Here is a 16,499-nt window from a genome sequence, read left to right on the forward strand (position 1 = left end):
TTACCAACAAAAGATATCCTCGGCGAGAGAGACAAATAAATGGAAAAAGCTGGTTAAATCCATTCCTGACTCACAGTGTAAGTCAGCAAGAATCGAAATCACAAAATACGACCCCAAAAATAGCTTCAAGATCTACTACTGGCAAAGAGAACGAATGGAATGACATGAGTCTGTACACTATTGATTCAAGGAACAGCCATATAAATAACCAATATCCAGAGTCGCTACAGTTTTCTAATAAGATGCAACAGTATAATCTAGGAATGATACAACAGGTTCCTAGGACCATTCAGCAAAATTCTGATGAATACCAGGTGGCAGAGATGGTAAAGGTAACCCCAAGCTCATCAAGGGAAAATAAGCAAGTAAAGTCAGTATTCATGAAAGGCCACCAGATAGCTCCCAGAAAAATACGATCTAAGGCAGGATCATCACAGAATCCAAACGTTAAGCCCTTTGTCAACTCCAGCATGGAAGACAATGCATGTGATGAAACGAGTGATGTAGAAGAGTATGACAAAGACGATGGAAGGGCGCAGGTGGTTCACGTGGTGGAGACGGTGGTGACAGTGGTGGTGAAGGACATCAACGACAATTCCCCGGTTTTCCCCAACACCACCATGGTCGGCCACGTCCAGGAGAACGGGCCACCAGGTCAGTCGCTGAAATAGTTTATTACATTCGTAAAACATTTGCTATTTTTTTGTATGGTGTTAAGTGCAACTCACTCTATTTGTACATTTTTGTTACTGTACTCTATCTCTAGATTGCTGAGTTATGATAAGATATTAATGTCAAAATAATGAAAATGAAGGTGGAATGGGTGCATAGGCACAGTACTGTCATGTTTAGCCACTAGGTAAAAAAATTTAAGCTCCAAAATAAAGATCGCTATGATTACATGAAATGAATATATATATATATATTTATTATGTTACGGAACAGAGAGAGATAATGAACACTTCAAGTGAGAATACTAAAATCACTACTGTCCCGCAAAGTTCCAGGTTCAAAACAAAAGAGTTAGGTAAAATTACAAGTTAAAGTTTAATGCTCAAACTAACAACTAAACATTCAGGACTCATAAGGATAATGTAATGGCAAAAACAGGTTAAATATATGGTTAACTGCAATAGCCTCTATTAACACGAAATTAGCAAGAGTAAATTTATCTAAGTCAGCCCTGATAAAATGAGAAAACCGGATAATGCTCAGTTAATGCAAGATATATTATTTCAGACACAAAATATTATTAATAATAGCTGACATCAAAAACTCCACATGAATCACAAAAACCTTACCGGGCCTCCGAATTAACGCCTTAGGCCACACAGCACAAGAAAAACGGTAACAACACTTATACTCAAATTATACAGCAGCTAGATGGCTGGAGACTTCCTGAGCACTCACAATAATAATACACTATACAGGGGAGGACAGAGATGTGAACAAAAAGAGGAGTAGATCTAAGTGGCAATTAATGCAGAGACTGAGCTCATTATATAGGGGGCCGGCAGAGCTTGATTCAACTTGCAAGAAGGACGCGCAAATGAGGGCACAAAAGACGAAGAGTTGACACTCCTGCTCTGAACAACAGGAAGAACGACTTACTCTACTATAAGGGGAAGAAGGGGGGAGTGAGGTAGAACACGCAAGCCTGGTCACTAAGGAAGCCACGAGGCGAATCGTGATCAAACATGCAGCATACTGTACATTAGAATTATACAAAGGATAATGAAATCATAGGCTATGTAACACCTCCCCACAAAGAAAAAGAAATTTACAAAGGAAATTTCTTATTACTCTAAAACAATCTGTCTAAAGTCTAAATAAGCAATCTGCAATAACATTTTCTTTCCCCTTGACATGTTGTATGTCCAATGAATACTCCTGAAGAAGTAGACTCCATCTTGTCAATCTCTGATTTTTATCTTTAAACTTACTAAGGAATTTCAGTGGGTTATGATCGGTATAAATGACTATGGGGTCAAAACCAGAACACAAATAAAATGAAAAATGCTGTAAACCAAAAATCAAAGCCAAAAGCTCTTTCTCAATAGTTGAGTAGTTCTTTTGAGGTGGAGTGAACTTCTTACTGTAATAAGATACAGGGTGTTCAATACTCTGATCATCCTCTTGCAGCAAAACAGCCCCAGCTCCTGTATCACTTGCGTCAACAGCCATCTTAAAAGGCTTAGCAAAATTTGGAGTGGCGAGCACTGGATGACTTAATAGGATAGCTTTAAGTTTACTGAAAGAGGATTCACAGTTATCGGTCCAGACAAATTTAATTCCCTTTTTCAGTAGGTCTGTAAGTGGTGATACAAGAATTGAAAAGTTAAGAACAAATCTCCTGTAATAACCTACCTTTCCCAAAAATCTTTGTAGCTCTTTCCTACTTTTAGGTCTGGGAAGATCACTTATACCTGAACCTTAGCTCCTGGTGGTGCAACGTGTCCATCACCAATTACGTACCCAAGGTACTGAACTTTAGCTTGACCAGACTCACACTTTGATAAATTAGCTACAAGATTAGCCTGAACCAAACGCTCAAGAAATTTACTGACATGGCATAGGTGATCTTTCCAGTTGTCACTGAAGATTAATGCATCATCAATATAAACAACACACCCTGCCAAACCCTCTGTTACAACATTCATGAGCTTTTGAAAAGTGGCTGGTGCATTCTTCATACCATATGGCATTACAGAACATGCAAAAGTCTTTCCTAGTGTTACAAAACATGAGATCTCCCTAGCACGTTCAGTCATAGGTACTTGCCAGTATCCCTTTAACAAATCAAACTTACTTATGTTCCTAGCCTTTCCGATCTTGTCTATGCAATCTTCCACATGAGGGAGAGGGTAAGTGTCTGTTTTGGTTATCTGATTAACACGTCTGTAGTCGATGGAAAGCCGCTGTGACCCACCTGGCTTAGGGACTAGAGTGACAGGAGAACTCCACTCGCTCTGACAGGGCTCAATCATCTTGTGGTCCAACAGGTAGCCAAGCTCCTTCTGGATGAGAGGAACTTTCACTGGGTTCACATGGTAAGGAGGCAATTTAATTGGCTTTGCGTCTCCAACATCGACATCATGCATCAACACAGTGGTTCTTCCTGGAGTGGCACGGAACACTTGCGGGTACTCCTACAGCAATGCCGAAAACTCCTGCCTTGCCTCGGGAGGTAGATGAGAAAGCTTAGTCTGGAGATCATTCATGATATCAGGATTCTTTCCCAAACTATCACTCTGGCTCATACTGCATGGGAGAACTTCACTTGCAGACTCGGGTGGAACAGCTACAGTGCAGACAGGGTTATTTTCGTCCCGCCTGTGATATAACTTTAGCATGTTGATGTGGCAAAGTTGCTTGTTCTTTCTACGATCTGGTGTGGCGATGACATAGTTGACATCACTGAGTTTCTTCTTCACGAAATAAGGACCACTAAACTTGGCTTGAAGAGATTGCCCATGCACCAGTAGCAGAATCAAAACCTGATCTCCTGGCTGAAAGTGGCGTAACCTGGACTTCTTATCATACCAAGTCTTCATCTTCTCCTGAGCAGCTCCTAAATTCTCTCTCGCCAGCTGTAAAGCAGCGGGCAGCCGTTCTTTGAACTTCATCACATACTCCAGCAGGTTGACGTCATCTTCCTCCGACAGCCAGCATTCCTTGAGTAGCTTAAGGGGTCCTCTTACTTCATGGCGAAACAGTAGTTCAAAGGGTGAGAAGCCCAGTGATTCATTTGGAGATTCTCTTGGGGCAAATACAACGAATGGAAGACCTTTATCCCAGTCTTTCTGACGTTCCAAACAGTATTTCCTGAGCATCGATTTGAGTGTTTGATGATATTTCTCCAATGCTCCTTGGGTCTGGGGATGGTAAGCTGAAACGTGATCTGGGTGATGCCCAACTCTTTCAGAGACTGCTTGAAAACATTTGACATGAAATTACTTCCCCGGTCTGACTGTACCTCCTTGGGCAGACCAAACTTGGTGAAGAACCCTAGCATTTCCTTAACCACGTTCTTTGCTGAGATATTTCTAAGTGGAATGGCTTCAGGATAACGAGTAGCCATATCAATCAGGGTCAACACGTAAGAAAATCCTGAAGAAGTCTTAGGAAGCGGGGCCCACAATATCCACCAACACACGGGTGAATGGCGCCTCAAAAGGAGGAATGGGAACTAGAGGTGCAACCTTTTCGGTCTGATTACACTTCCCCACAACTTGACAGGTGTGACAAGACTTACAATACCAGGAAACATCTCTGAAGATACCTGGCCAGTAGAAGTGTTTCAAAATGCGTGCCACAGTCTTCCTCACTCCAAGGTGTCCTGCCAAACTGGAATCATGAGCCACTCTAATGATATCCTGCCTACAAACACGAGGGATAACAACTTGATGTACAACCTCCCATTCACAGTCGGCTGATGCTGATGGGGGTCTCCACTTTCTCATAAGTACTCCTGACTTAATATAATAACAAGTAGAAGCAGCAGCTGACTCTTCCTCATTGCAAGCAGAGTTAGCTAGACCTTTCAACTCAGGGTCAGCAACCTGCAACTCAACCAACTCTTGACGAGACAAATTATCAACACTACGGGGTACTGCCTCATCTGGTGAGTGGTCCAAATTAGCAAGAAAAGTGTCAGCTAGGATAACATCATCATCATCATTATCCTCTAAATCACCAGTAACTTTAGAATTAGCCCTAGTGACAGCACATGCAAAGAACACATCAGGGATATCACAATCCTGGGTTGCAGTCACTGGTTCACTAGACAACTGAGGAGCTAGACACACTTGACTTCCACCAATATCATTTCCAAGTAAGAAAGTTACACCTGACATTGGGAGTGTCTCAACCAACCCAACCATAACGGAACCATTAACAAAACCAGACTCTAAATTCACTCTGCACAGAGGGACAGAGAAGTAATTATTCCCTACACCTTGTAAGATTGCAGTTTCATCAGAGGAATTAACATTAGAGCCTAGAACACTGGTCAGCATAAGGGATTGGCAAGCACCTGTATCACGGTATATTTTAACTGATTTCCTATCATTACTGTCCAGAGGACTGACAAAACCATCAGACAGGAAATTAGCACATGAACTCTTGAGTGTCACCCACGTTACTGCTCAAAAGAGGAGCTTCATCATGAGAATTTAATTTACCACTCAAAGCAGGTTCAGTTAAGTCGGTTAAAGAATTTTGGGAACTCTCAGGGATGGACACTAGACCAGTTGACTGAATATTTAAAGACTCCTTTTTGTTCACATCACGCTGTGTCCTGAAACATTTCTCCGTAGTATAACCAAGCTTACTACAATAAGTACATTTACTTTTCTGAAATCTAGAGGTGAAGCTGGTATTTACTTCCTGAGAAATATCATCTTTATTCTCTTTCCTGTTACCTGTACTCTGAGTAGAGGCAACGTACTTACTCTCAGCTTTCCTTTTTTCTTTAGAATATCTCTTGTGAATGAGAACATATTCATCAGCTAAAACTGCAGCATCAGACAAATTATCTGTTCTTTTCTCATCAAGATATAGGCTTACATCATTATTAATACACCTTTTGAAGTCCTCCAGCAAAATCATCTGCTTAAATTGATCAAAATCACAATCCACATTCTTAGAATTTAACCACTGCTGTAACAGATCTTCTTTGATTTTTGCATACTCAACATCGGATTGCTTATCTTGCTTATAAGTTGTCCTAAATTTTACTCTATAGGCTTCAGGAACAAGCTCATAGGCCTTAAGAATCAAGCTCTTAACTACATCATAATTATCACATTGATCCTGAGGCAAAGATGCATAAGTTACTTGAGCTTTACCGGTGAGAACAGTCTGAAGGAGTACTGGCCAATACTTTTTGGGCCAATTAAAACCTGTAGCTATCCTCTCAAACAACTGAAAATACTTTGTTAAATCAGATTCATTAAAAGGAGGGACAAGTTTAACATTTTTAGCCACATCAAAATCATCAGAGCTAGATGATCCAGTTCCACCTTGTTTCATGCGATACTCATGGTCTGCCTGAATCCTAGCAAGTTCAATTTGTTCCTCCTGAATACGAGCCTGAGACTCAACCTCCTTAGCACAAGCCTGAAACTCAGCCTCCTTAGCACGAGCCTCCTGCAGGGCTAGCTGTAACTTAGCTATTTCAAACTGCGTTTGCTCATCTGGAGGAGTTACATCAAACAAGCTTTTATTAATCATGCCAACAAATTGATCTTTAAAATGATGAGAGTGAACAGCAATTACCAATTGTTGAGCAACAAGCTTAAGTTCATTCTTTGTTCTGTTTTCTACATCACACACTGTTTGCACATTTGACAAAAAATCTTTGGCTTCATCAAGAGTAGTAATAGTAGACATCATGAATAAATCACAGTCACAAAATATCAAGCAATATCCTTATGATAATATCCTGAATCTCCTAATAAGAGGTCGCCAAATTTATGTTACGGAACAGAGAGAGATAATGAACACTTCAAGTGAGAATACTAAAATCACTACTGTCCCGCAAAGTTCGAGGTTCAAAACAAAAGAGTTAGGTAAAATTACAAGTTAAAGTTTAATGCTCAAACTAACAACTAAACATTCAGGACTCATAAGGATAATGTAATGGCAAAAACAGGTTAAATATATGGTTAACTGCAATAGCATCTATTAACACGAAATTAGCAAGAGTAAATTTATCTAAGTCAGCCCTGATAAAATGAGAAAACCGGATAATGCTCAGTTAATGCAAGATACATTATTTCAGATACAAAATATTATTAATAATGGCTGACATCAAAAACTCCACATGAATCACAAAAACCTTACCAGGCCTGCGAATAAACGCCTTAGGCCACACAACACAAGAAAAACGGTAACAACACTTATACTCAAATTATACAGCAGCTAGATGGCTGGAGACTTCCTGAGCACTCACAATAATAATACACTTTTCAGGGGAGGACAGAGATGTGAACAAAAAGAGGAGTAGATCTAAGTGGCAATTAATGCAGAGACTGAGCTCATTATATAGGGGGCCGGCAGAGCTTGATTCAACTTGCAAGAAGGATGCGCAAATGAGGGCACAGAAGATGAAGAGTTGACACTCCTGCTCTGAACAACAGAAAGAACGACTTACTCTACTATAAGGGGGAGAAGGGGGGAGTGAGGTAGAACACGCAAGCCTGGTCACTAAGGAAGCCACGAGGCGAATCGTGATCAAACCTGCAGCATACTGTACTTTAGAATTATACAAAGGATGATGAAATCATAGGCTATGTAACAATATATATATATATATATATATATATATATATATATACATATATATATATATATATATATATATATATATATATATATAATTCGTGGTAGCTATGGTAGGTGGGGACGCTCACCATTCACTCACTCGATGTAGTGCAGCTCTCGGGTGTCTGCCCTTTTCTCTCCTCCATCCGTCTTTCCTTCCCTCTTGTTTTTCTTTCCTTCATTTGTTCCTCGTCCTTCTGCCAACGGGTGACTTTACACTCCCTCTTCTGTCTTTCCTTCATTCTTTCCTCTTCCTTCTGCCTGTGGGTGACTCTACACTGAGCGACAAGCCAAATGGTTTGAAGTAAACCAGGAAACCATTTATCCATATAACCAAGTTTTGGCACCTGGTGGTTTAGTCAGTAATTGCTGAGCTCCAATCTAATTGAGCCGGTGAACGTTTATATCCAAGGGATGGTTGGGGTTTATTACTCACATAAAGCCACTCAGGGATGAGTGAAGCTGGTCACTCATCTTAAATGTCAGGACCAATTTGCCTAGCCCCTGGCTCCTACGCTCCTCATGGGCTAATGTAGGATTGGATGATGAATATTTATAAGTATACATATATATATATATATATATATATATATATATATATATATATATACAGGGTGTAACGCGACGTATGACAAAAACTTACACCAATGATCTATCATGTAATTCTGAGTATATTTTGTTCTATAAACATATGCTCTCTGCGACCCCAGTTCAGTACCCAGCATTCGGCTGTTTTGTGTAAAAGCTCGTCTCTTGCATGCGCCATTGGGTGAGAGCTTCGCAGGGCGACGGGAGACGAGTATTATTAGCTTATACTGTACTATACATAAAAATCCCATATCCTATCAGTACACACGAGTTTTAAGAAGAAACTTTACGTAGTCTATTGATTCTTTAACATCGTCATGCATTCATGCAATTCTTTTGCACATATCGACTGTAATTAAGGATTAAATTCAAATTTTATGGCTTGCAAGGGTGTAGGGTGGGAGGGAGGACAGGCTGGTGTTTTGTTGCCAGTTATGTAATATTTGGTTTGTAGGATGTTGCTACCAGCATTATCATAACACTCACAGCTCATTTAGTGAAAAAAAACTTATTCTAAAGGGAGATTAGCCTCACTTTAAGTCAGGAAGAATTTTATTAATCACAATTTTTCTGCTGCAAGTAAACGTGGCGCCTTTGGGTATCTCCACCTGTGTTCCTCTCTGCAGCACATCATCGCAGAATCCGTAAAAAAATACACGATATCTGCATATTCTTCACTGCTGTACGTACGTGGCATGCTGTTTCATGAACATATGAAGCTGAACCCGGTGAACAACAGAACGCGGAGAACAGTATTTAAAGTATGTGCCTCCCCTGCAAATGTTCCCGTTCAAATGACACTGTGACTGGACGCAGGGTTGCCAAGTCCTTATCATCAGTCTCGCTAGTTTAGTCCTGAAAACTTGCTAGAATTTCGCTAGATAATAAACACTGCAAAACATCGCTAGAAAATACGATAAAATCTCTAGAATATCACGTAAAAATGGCAAACATATCCAGAATGTAGCTAGATATCATGTTGCCAGATGTTAGTGCCGCAAGTAGAAGCAAGAAAATAGGTCTAGCAACATAGTCGTTACATTGGCAATCCTGTATCACTGTTCTCACGTCAGCATATGAAAAAAATGGTGCCACGTTTACTTGCAGCAGAAAAATTGTTATGAATAATAATATTACTCCTGACTTAAAGTGAGGCTAGTCACTCAGTATGGTAATGTTCTTTCACTGAATTGGCTGTGGGTGTTATGATAATGCTGGTAGCAACATCCTACAAACCAAATATTACATAACTGGCAACAAAACACCAGCCTGTCCTCCCTCCCTCCCTACTCCCTTGCAAGCCATAAAATTTGAATTTAATCCTTAATTACAGTGGATATGTGCAAAAGAATTGCATGAATGCATGACTTGATGTTAAAGAATAAATAGACTACGTAAAGTTTCTTCTTAAAACTCGTGTGTACTGATAGGATATGGGATTTTTATGTATAGTACAGTATAAGCTAATAATACTTGTCTCCCGTCGCCCTGCGAAGCGCTCACCCAATGGCGCATGCAAGGGACGAGCTTTTACACAAAACAGCCGAATGCTGGGTACTGAACTGGGGTCGCAGAGAGCATATGTTTATAGAACAAAATATACTTAGAATTACATGATAGATCATTGGTGTAAGCTTTTGTCATACGTCGCGTTACACCCTGTATATATATATATATATATATATATATATATATATACCGGTACATATATACATACATTTATATATATTGTTACGTCCCAGTCCCCACACTGCCACAGGCTCCAACAGCAGTAGTACAATACAGGAAGGACGTTGCCCAGCGAGTTGTTCTTCCTATGGTCAGCCTTTAGGTGTGCAGTACACAAGATCAGCTGAGGCAAAAATAAACACTGGCTTCTTAAAGTTCACTATATTTTCAAATAATTCCACTTAATGCTTTCCAATTTCACTGTTCTTACAAGCACTGGAGCTATACACACATTACTAACTGCTATTACACTTAATGCTGAAGAACACTTCACAGTTAGTACACTTAATGCTTGCCAACACTTCACTTATTACACAAGTACGAATGATATAAAAACTTCAATAACTCGTCACTGTTTGTCACTATTTTTACAGATACCGAAAGTATACAATCATCACTGACACTGACTTCACAAACTTCACTAACAGCACTGCACTGATACTGCACTGCGCTCAGACTGAACCAAAGCCGACTACACTTCACTCAAACTGAAGTGAAACCCGACTAAACTTATAATAATCTCTACCCCCATCTTATATAAGTTTGCATTATTCGAGAAACATCTACATTCTCCCACATTTCTGGTGTATTCCAGAGAAAGAGCACAGTTGCCAACTCGTATACAGTCCAAAACATGCCAGAGTTGTCTTACATTACATAATACTCTAAATCATTTACCATACGAACTTAAATTACATAGTTTTAACAATCACTTAAGTAAAATATTATTGAGAAAAAGAGCACAGAAAATGAATGTTTAACTTACGAAATAACTACGCTCACAAACAACAGGTAAACTTGCAACTCTGATGACTCGTACCGGAACTTACAGTACGAGACTACCTAACTGGCAAATCTCCTTTCATAACACTACCCCCTCCCTAGTTCTTTGTCGTCCCGACAAAAGTACACAATATACACAAACATAAACCCTAATCCTAACGAAACATCCAACTGTACACAAAATAATATTTCAACTTATCAGGTCTTCTTCTATGCCGTTTCCGACGATGTCCTTGAACCTTCACACAGTCCACTCCTCCTCGAAGGTCTTGGTCCTCTTCTTGACACAGCACATATCACAGATCCAGCACCACTCTTCAGCATCCTGACACATGCCAATCCAGTAGAACTTGTGTCGCAGCTGACTTAGAATTGTCTTCACTCTCAGTTGCCCACTAGTGATCTGGTTATGGGAGTCATCCAAGATCTCAGACCTCATCTCCTTCAGAACCATCAGTTGCCAACACTCGCTAACGCCATTGGGCATCTCCCACTGACGCTCCAGTAGTCCTCTGCAACGAAGAAGGTCCCACTGACTCCAGCAGCTCTTGGTCACAGGGCCCAACCTGGAAGCTCCTTCCAATGATGGTCACGCTGCACTTTGCTGCAGCCACTCCAGCACCGGTTGCAAATCTGCACCCTCCATCTGCATCCTCCTCAGGTCTTCTCTGTGTGACGCCGGCCCCATCACTACAGTACAGCAGCATTTCTTCCTACAATTTCCATTCCTACTACGCTGCATGTTGTCTGTCCTTCTTTCTTCTCGCACACTATTCATCAAGGTTCTCTTGCATTTCTTCACTGGTGGGTCTTCTGCAGCCTTCTTCTTATCATCCCAACTATTCTGATCCGGAAGTAACTCAAACTGTGCATGGTAAGCTTCCCAAGATACTCTACGATCTTTTTCTTGAGGTTTCTTCTTAACTGGATCCCCATTATAGCCATGCACTTCACTGGTTTGGGGCCTAAAAAGTGAGGCATCATAATTATGTCCAGGACTTGAACCTCCAACATTCTGATTATTCAACCCTGCAATGCCATCTTCAGATGCCCGGGATCCGCCAATATTCACTATACACTGTCCACTCCTTTCATATGCTCTATGTACACTAACCTGAGGCTCAGCAGTGCAATATTTCTCTACAGCCTCCATATTCTCACTAATTATCTCCTCATGATCAATTACATGTTTCAACTGGCTGTCTACATGCTGTCTGCACTCTATCACAATTCCCTCACTAATCTTTACCTGGTTGTCTACATGCTGTTTACACTCCATCACTATTTCCTCATTAATTGTCTTCAGCTGTTCATCTGCATGCTGTTTACACTCTGTCACATTATTGCTTACCTCGCACTTCTGCTGCTCTAGCTTGGCATCTACTTCCTCCTTAAGCTGTTGCTATTCTTCACCCACCTCCCCCATGAATGCACCTAGCCGTCCTTGCACCCTCAGTTGCACCACCCCCTGTTGCCTCCGTAATGCCTCCCGAAGCTGTTCATGTCGTTCTTTCTGTTCTTCGTTCTGTGCCTGCAATTGTTCTTTGATTTCTTTCTTCTGTGCCCGTAATTGTTCTTTGAGTTCTTCATGTTGTGCCTTTAGTAGTTCACTATTTGCCTTCAGTAGTTCATTTCGTGCCTGTATTAGTTCCATTATTGTCGCCAGGGAAATTTCCTCTTCCTGCTCAGCTCGAGATCTTGTCTTCACACCTTCTGCTTCCATGTCGAAGGTTAGACTCACTGCAGCCCTAAATAACCCCACACTCCTGACACCAGTGTTAGGTCCCAGTCCCCACACTGCCACAGGCTCCAAGAACAGTAGTACAGTACAGGAGGGACGTTGCCCAGCGAGTTGTTCTTCCTATGGTCAGCCTCTAGATGTGCAGTACACAATATCAGCTGAGGCAAAAATAAACACTGGCTCCTTAAAGTTCACTATCTTTATTTTCCAAGTAGTTCCACTTAATGCTTTCCAACTTCACTGTTCTCACAAGCACTGGAGCTATACACACTTTACTAACTGCTATTACACTTAATGTTGAACAACACTTCACAGTTAGTACACTTAATGCTTGCCAACACTTCACTTATTACACAAGTACGAATGATATACAAACTTCAATAACTCGTCACTGTTTGCCACTTTTTTTTTACAAGTACCGAAAGTATACAATCTTCAGAGACACTGACTTCACAAACTTCACTAACAGCACTGCACTGATACTGCACTACACTCAGACTGAACCAAAACCGACTACACTTCACTCAAGCTGAACTAAAACCTGACTAAACTTATAATAATCTCTACCCCCATTTTATATAAGTTTGCATTATTCGAGAAAAATCTACATTCTTCCATATTTCTGGTGTATTCTAGAGAAAGACACAATTGCCAACTCAGATACAGTCCAAAACATGCCAGTGTTGTCTTACATTACATAACACTAAATCATTTACCATACGAACTTAAATTACATAATTTAACAAGCAATCACTTAAATAAAACATTATTGAGAAAAAGAGCACAAAAAATGATTGTTCAACTCACGAAATAACCACCTTACAAACAACAGGCAAACTAGCAACTCTGATGACTTGTACCAGAACTTACAGTACGAGAAACGTCTCGAAAATACGAGACTACCTAACTGGCAAATCTCCCTTCATAACAATATAGATAGATAGACAGATAGATAGATAGATGGATATATTATATTGGTTGTAGATGGGGTGCTAACAATCCACTCACTTGATGTGGTGTTGCTTTGGGTATCTGCCCTCTCCTCTCGTTCTTCCTTCCTCTTCTGTCAGTCTTTCCTTCATTCATTCCACTTCCTTTTGCGTACAGGTGACTTTTACTCCCTCCTCTGCTGTTCTTTCCTTCATTCTTTCCCCTTCCTTCTGCCTGTAGGTTACTCTACATGGAGTGACAAGTCAAATGGTTTCCAGCACACCAGGAAACCAGTTATTATTTTGGGTGGTAACCCAATAATCAAATTATGGCATTTGGTTTAGTGGGTAATTAATCCGCTACACTGCCAGTGCCATTTTAAAACGGTCCAACAAAAATCTGTGGTCAGTGCCAGTGCCGTTTTAAAATGGTTTTAAATTAAAACATTCACTGTGACCACATTTTTCAGGATTTGCGGGTAAAAATTGGCAGGCATGTATGTTAACTGTTCCTCTATCATGCCTCAGGCAGTCAAGGCCATACACCCACTCACTCCCCCTCTCACACTCACTCTGCCTCACTCTGCCTGTGTGCCTCACCTAGTGCTGTACATAGTGAAGGCATGTTGTAAATATTTTCATGTAAGTGAAGGGACTATACATAGTGAAATCAAGTTGTAAATATTTTCTTGTAAGTGTAAGAACTGTACATAGTGATGTCAAGCTGATAACACCTTCTTGTAAGCCATAACTGTTCATAGTGATGTCAGATTCTGGCTATCTTCAAGTAAGTGTAAGGCAATGCATTCACTTTCAGACAGACTCGCAAATTGTGACAGATGTTGAAGTAATAAGTAATCAGAAAAGTGTATAACATTGCTATACCTTCCCAACATAAATACTGGAGTCTACCTTACATAGAAAACGGCTTTCTCTCACCTACATGGGAGCGTGAGAGAATGGGAATACCTGTATACGAGTATGCAGGATTCAATAAAACCCATTTCTGAACTTTGGTATTTTAATGATGAAATTCGTTGTTTTCACATAAAAATCAATAATTTTAGCCAATAAAAAAGAAAGGTAAAAAAATGGCCGGCATGGGGGTGACCAATAGGGCTAAAAACAGCTGGCACATGGCAGGTTAAGGCGCACCAATCAGATTATATTGCGTGTGTGTGTGTGTTCTTACCTAATTGTTCTTACCTAATTGTATCTTTACAGGAATGAGTCAAGCTCGTACTGTCCCGTGTCTTAAACCATATTTATCGTGCATATCCTTAAATTTGTGAATTGTTTTGGCACACACTATTTCACTCGGTAGTGCATTCCATTGATCAATTGCTCTGTTTGGGAAACTGAATTTCTTACGTCTTTATCACCTCTCTTCTTATGCAGTTTTTTGCAGTGTCCTCTTACTGATGCCTCTCCATATGTTAAGTAATCATTAATGTCTATTTTCTCCTTTCCTGATATGCACTTATATAGCATTATCATGTCACCTCTTTTCCTTCTCTCCTGTAGTGTTGGTAGATTCAGTTTATTTAGTCTTTCTTCATAGCTTAGGTCCCTTAAGCTTGGTATCCATCTTGTAGCGGCCCTTTGAACTTTTTCAATCTTGTCTATGTGCTTTTTGAGATGAGGACTCCAGACTACTGATGCATATTCCAGGGTTGGTCTAATGAATGATGTTATTATCCTTCTTAGCATGTCTTCATTTATGTATGTGAATGCTATTCTCATATTTGCAAGCAGTGTATACATGTTCCGTACCTTCTCGCTGATGTGGTCAGCCGGAGATAGTCTGTTATTGATAATCACACCTAGGTATTTGTCTGTTTCTGATGTGTATAGGGTTTTATTTCCTAACTTATAATCCCAATCAGGTCTTTTTCCACTTTTACCAAACTTGATTACATGACACTTGTCCACATTGAATTCCATTTGCCATGTACTACTCCATTCATGAAGTTTATTTAATTCTTCTTGTAGCTCTTTACAAGAGTTTGTGTTAGTAATTCTCCTTTGTATTTTTGCATCATCTGGAAACATATTCAGATAGCTCTCATTTCCAGTATTACTGTTCATATCATTTATATACACTAAAAACATGATTGGTGCCAGCACTGAACCCTGTGGTACTCCACTAGTCACTTCTTTCCATGATGAGTAGTTTCCTCTTAGTACTGTCCTCATTTCTCTTTTTATGAGAAAGTCTTGCATCCAACAAAACAGTTTGCCTCGAATTCCTCCTTGATGGTACAGTTTCCATAAAAGTCTTTGGTGTGGTACTGTGTCAAAAGCTTTCTTGAAATCTAAATAGATACTGTCCACCCATCCTTCCCTTTCCTGTATTGTGTTTGTTACTCTGTCATAGTAGCTCAACAGCTTAGTAACACATGATTTTCCTTTTCTGAAACCAAACTGTTTTTCTGTTATCATACTGTGTTCTTCTAGATGATTTACCCAAGCTTTTCTTATAAGTTTTTCTAATACCTTGCTTACAACACTGGTTAGTGATACTGGTCGGTAGTTGAGTGGATTTTGTCTATTTCCTTTCTTGAATAAGGGGACAATATTTGCTTTTTTCCAAATATCAGGTAGTTTACCTTGACTCAAGGATTTCTTGAAAATTAAAAATAATGGCTTACTTAACTCCTTTGCACATTCTCGTAATACCCAACATGAATTTTCATCAGGACCACCTGCTTTTCCTCTGTCTAATCTACTTAACTCCTCCTGTGTTACTTTTTCTGCTATTTGTATATCTGGTAGTATGTGTGGACATGCGTGTTTCACACAGTCCCTCTCAAAATTTTTTTCTTCTGTAAAAACTAATTGGAAATTCTTATTTAGTGTTTCACAAATATCTTTCTCTTGTGTATAAATGATTCCCTCGTCCGTAATGGATTGTATTATATCTTTTACTTTGGTTTTGCTTCTGATATAGCTGTAAAACAGCTTTGGTTGATCACTACTTTTATTTATTATATCCTCCTCAAACTGTTTTTGGGCTTCCCTCCTTATTCTTGTATAGTCGTTTCTTGCCTGTTTGTAATTATTATAAGCCCTTTCACTATTGTGTCTTCTGTATCTATTCCACAACAAATCTTTTCTTTCTTTTGATTTTTTACATTTTGTATTGAACCATTTCTGTATTTTCTTATCTGCTTCTTTGTGCTGTGGGATGTACTTCTGGACTCCTATTTAATAATATTCACAAAAATTTTTATATACGGCATTTTAATCTTGTCCTCTAAGCTCATTTTCCCAATCAACTTCTAAGAAATATTTCTTTAGGTCTTGATAATTTCCCTTTTTATAGTTTAGGCTCCTTTTGTAACTGTCATTGCTGTTTACTATGTCATATGCTATCCTGAAGTTATAATTTAGTACTGCATGAT

General features: G+C 39.7%; 1 protein-coding gene across 1 annotated transcript in view; it reads left to right on the plus strand.

Annotated features, from left to right (window-relative positions):
- The window catches only part of LOC145409053 (putative neural-cadherin 2), a 395,645-nt gene that overhangs the window by 192,805 nt on the left and 186,341 nt on the right, over positions 1-16,499 (plus strand). Inside the window, exon 7 of the mRNA XM_080279608.1 lies at positions 220-654. Within this exon, the coding sequence (XP_080135734.1) occupies positions 220-654 (435 nt within the window). The remainder of the gene's footprint in view (positions 1-219; positions 655-16,499) is intronic.

Source organism: Coenobita brevimanus, chromosome 79 (genome assembly GCF_032717465.1).
Source record: "Coenobita brevimanus isolate Jiangsu-jjx chromosome 79, ASM3271746v2, whole genome shotgun sequence".
Lineage (NCBI taxonomy): Eukaryota > Metazoa > Arthropoda > Malacostraca > Decapoda > Coenobitidae > Coenobita > Coenobita brevimanus.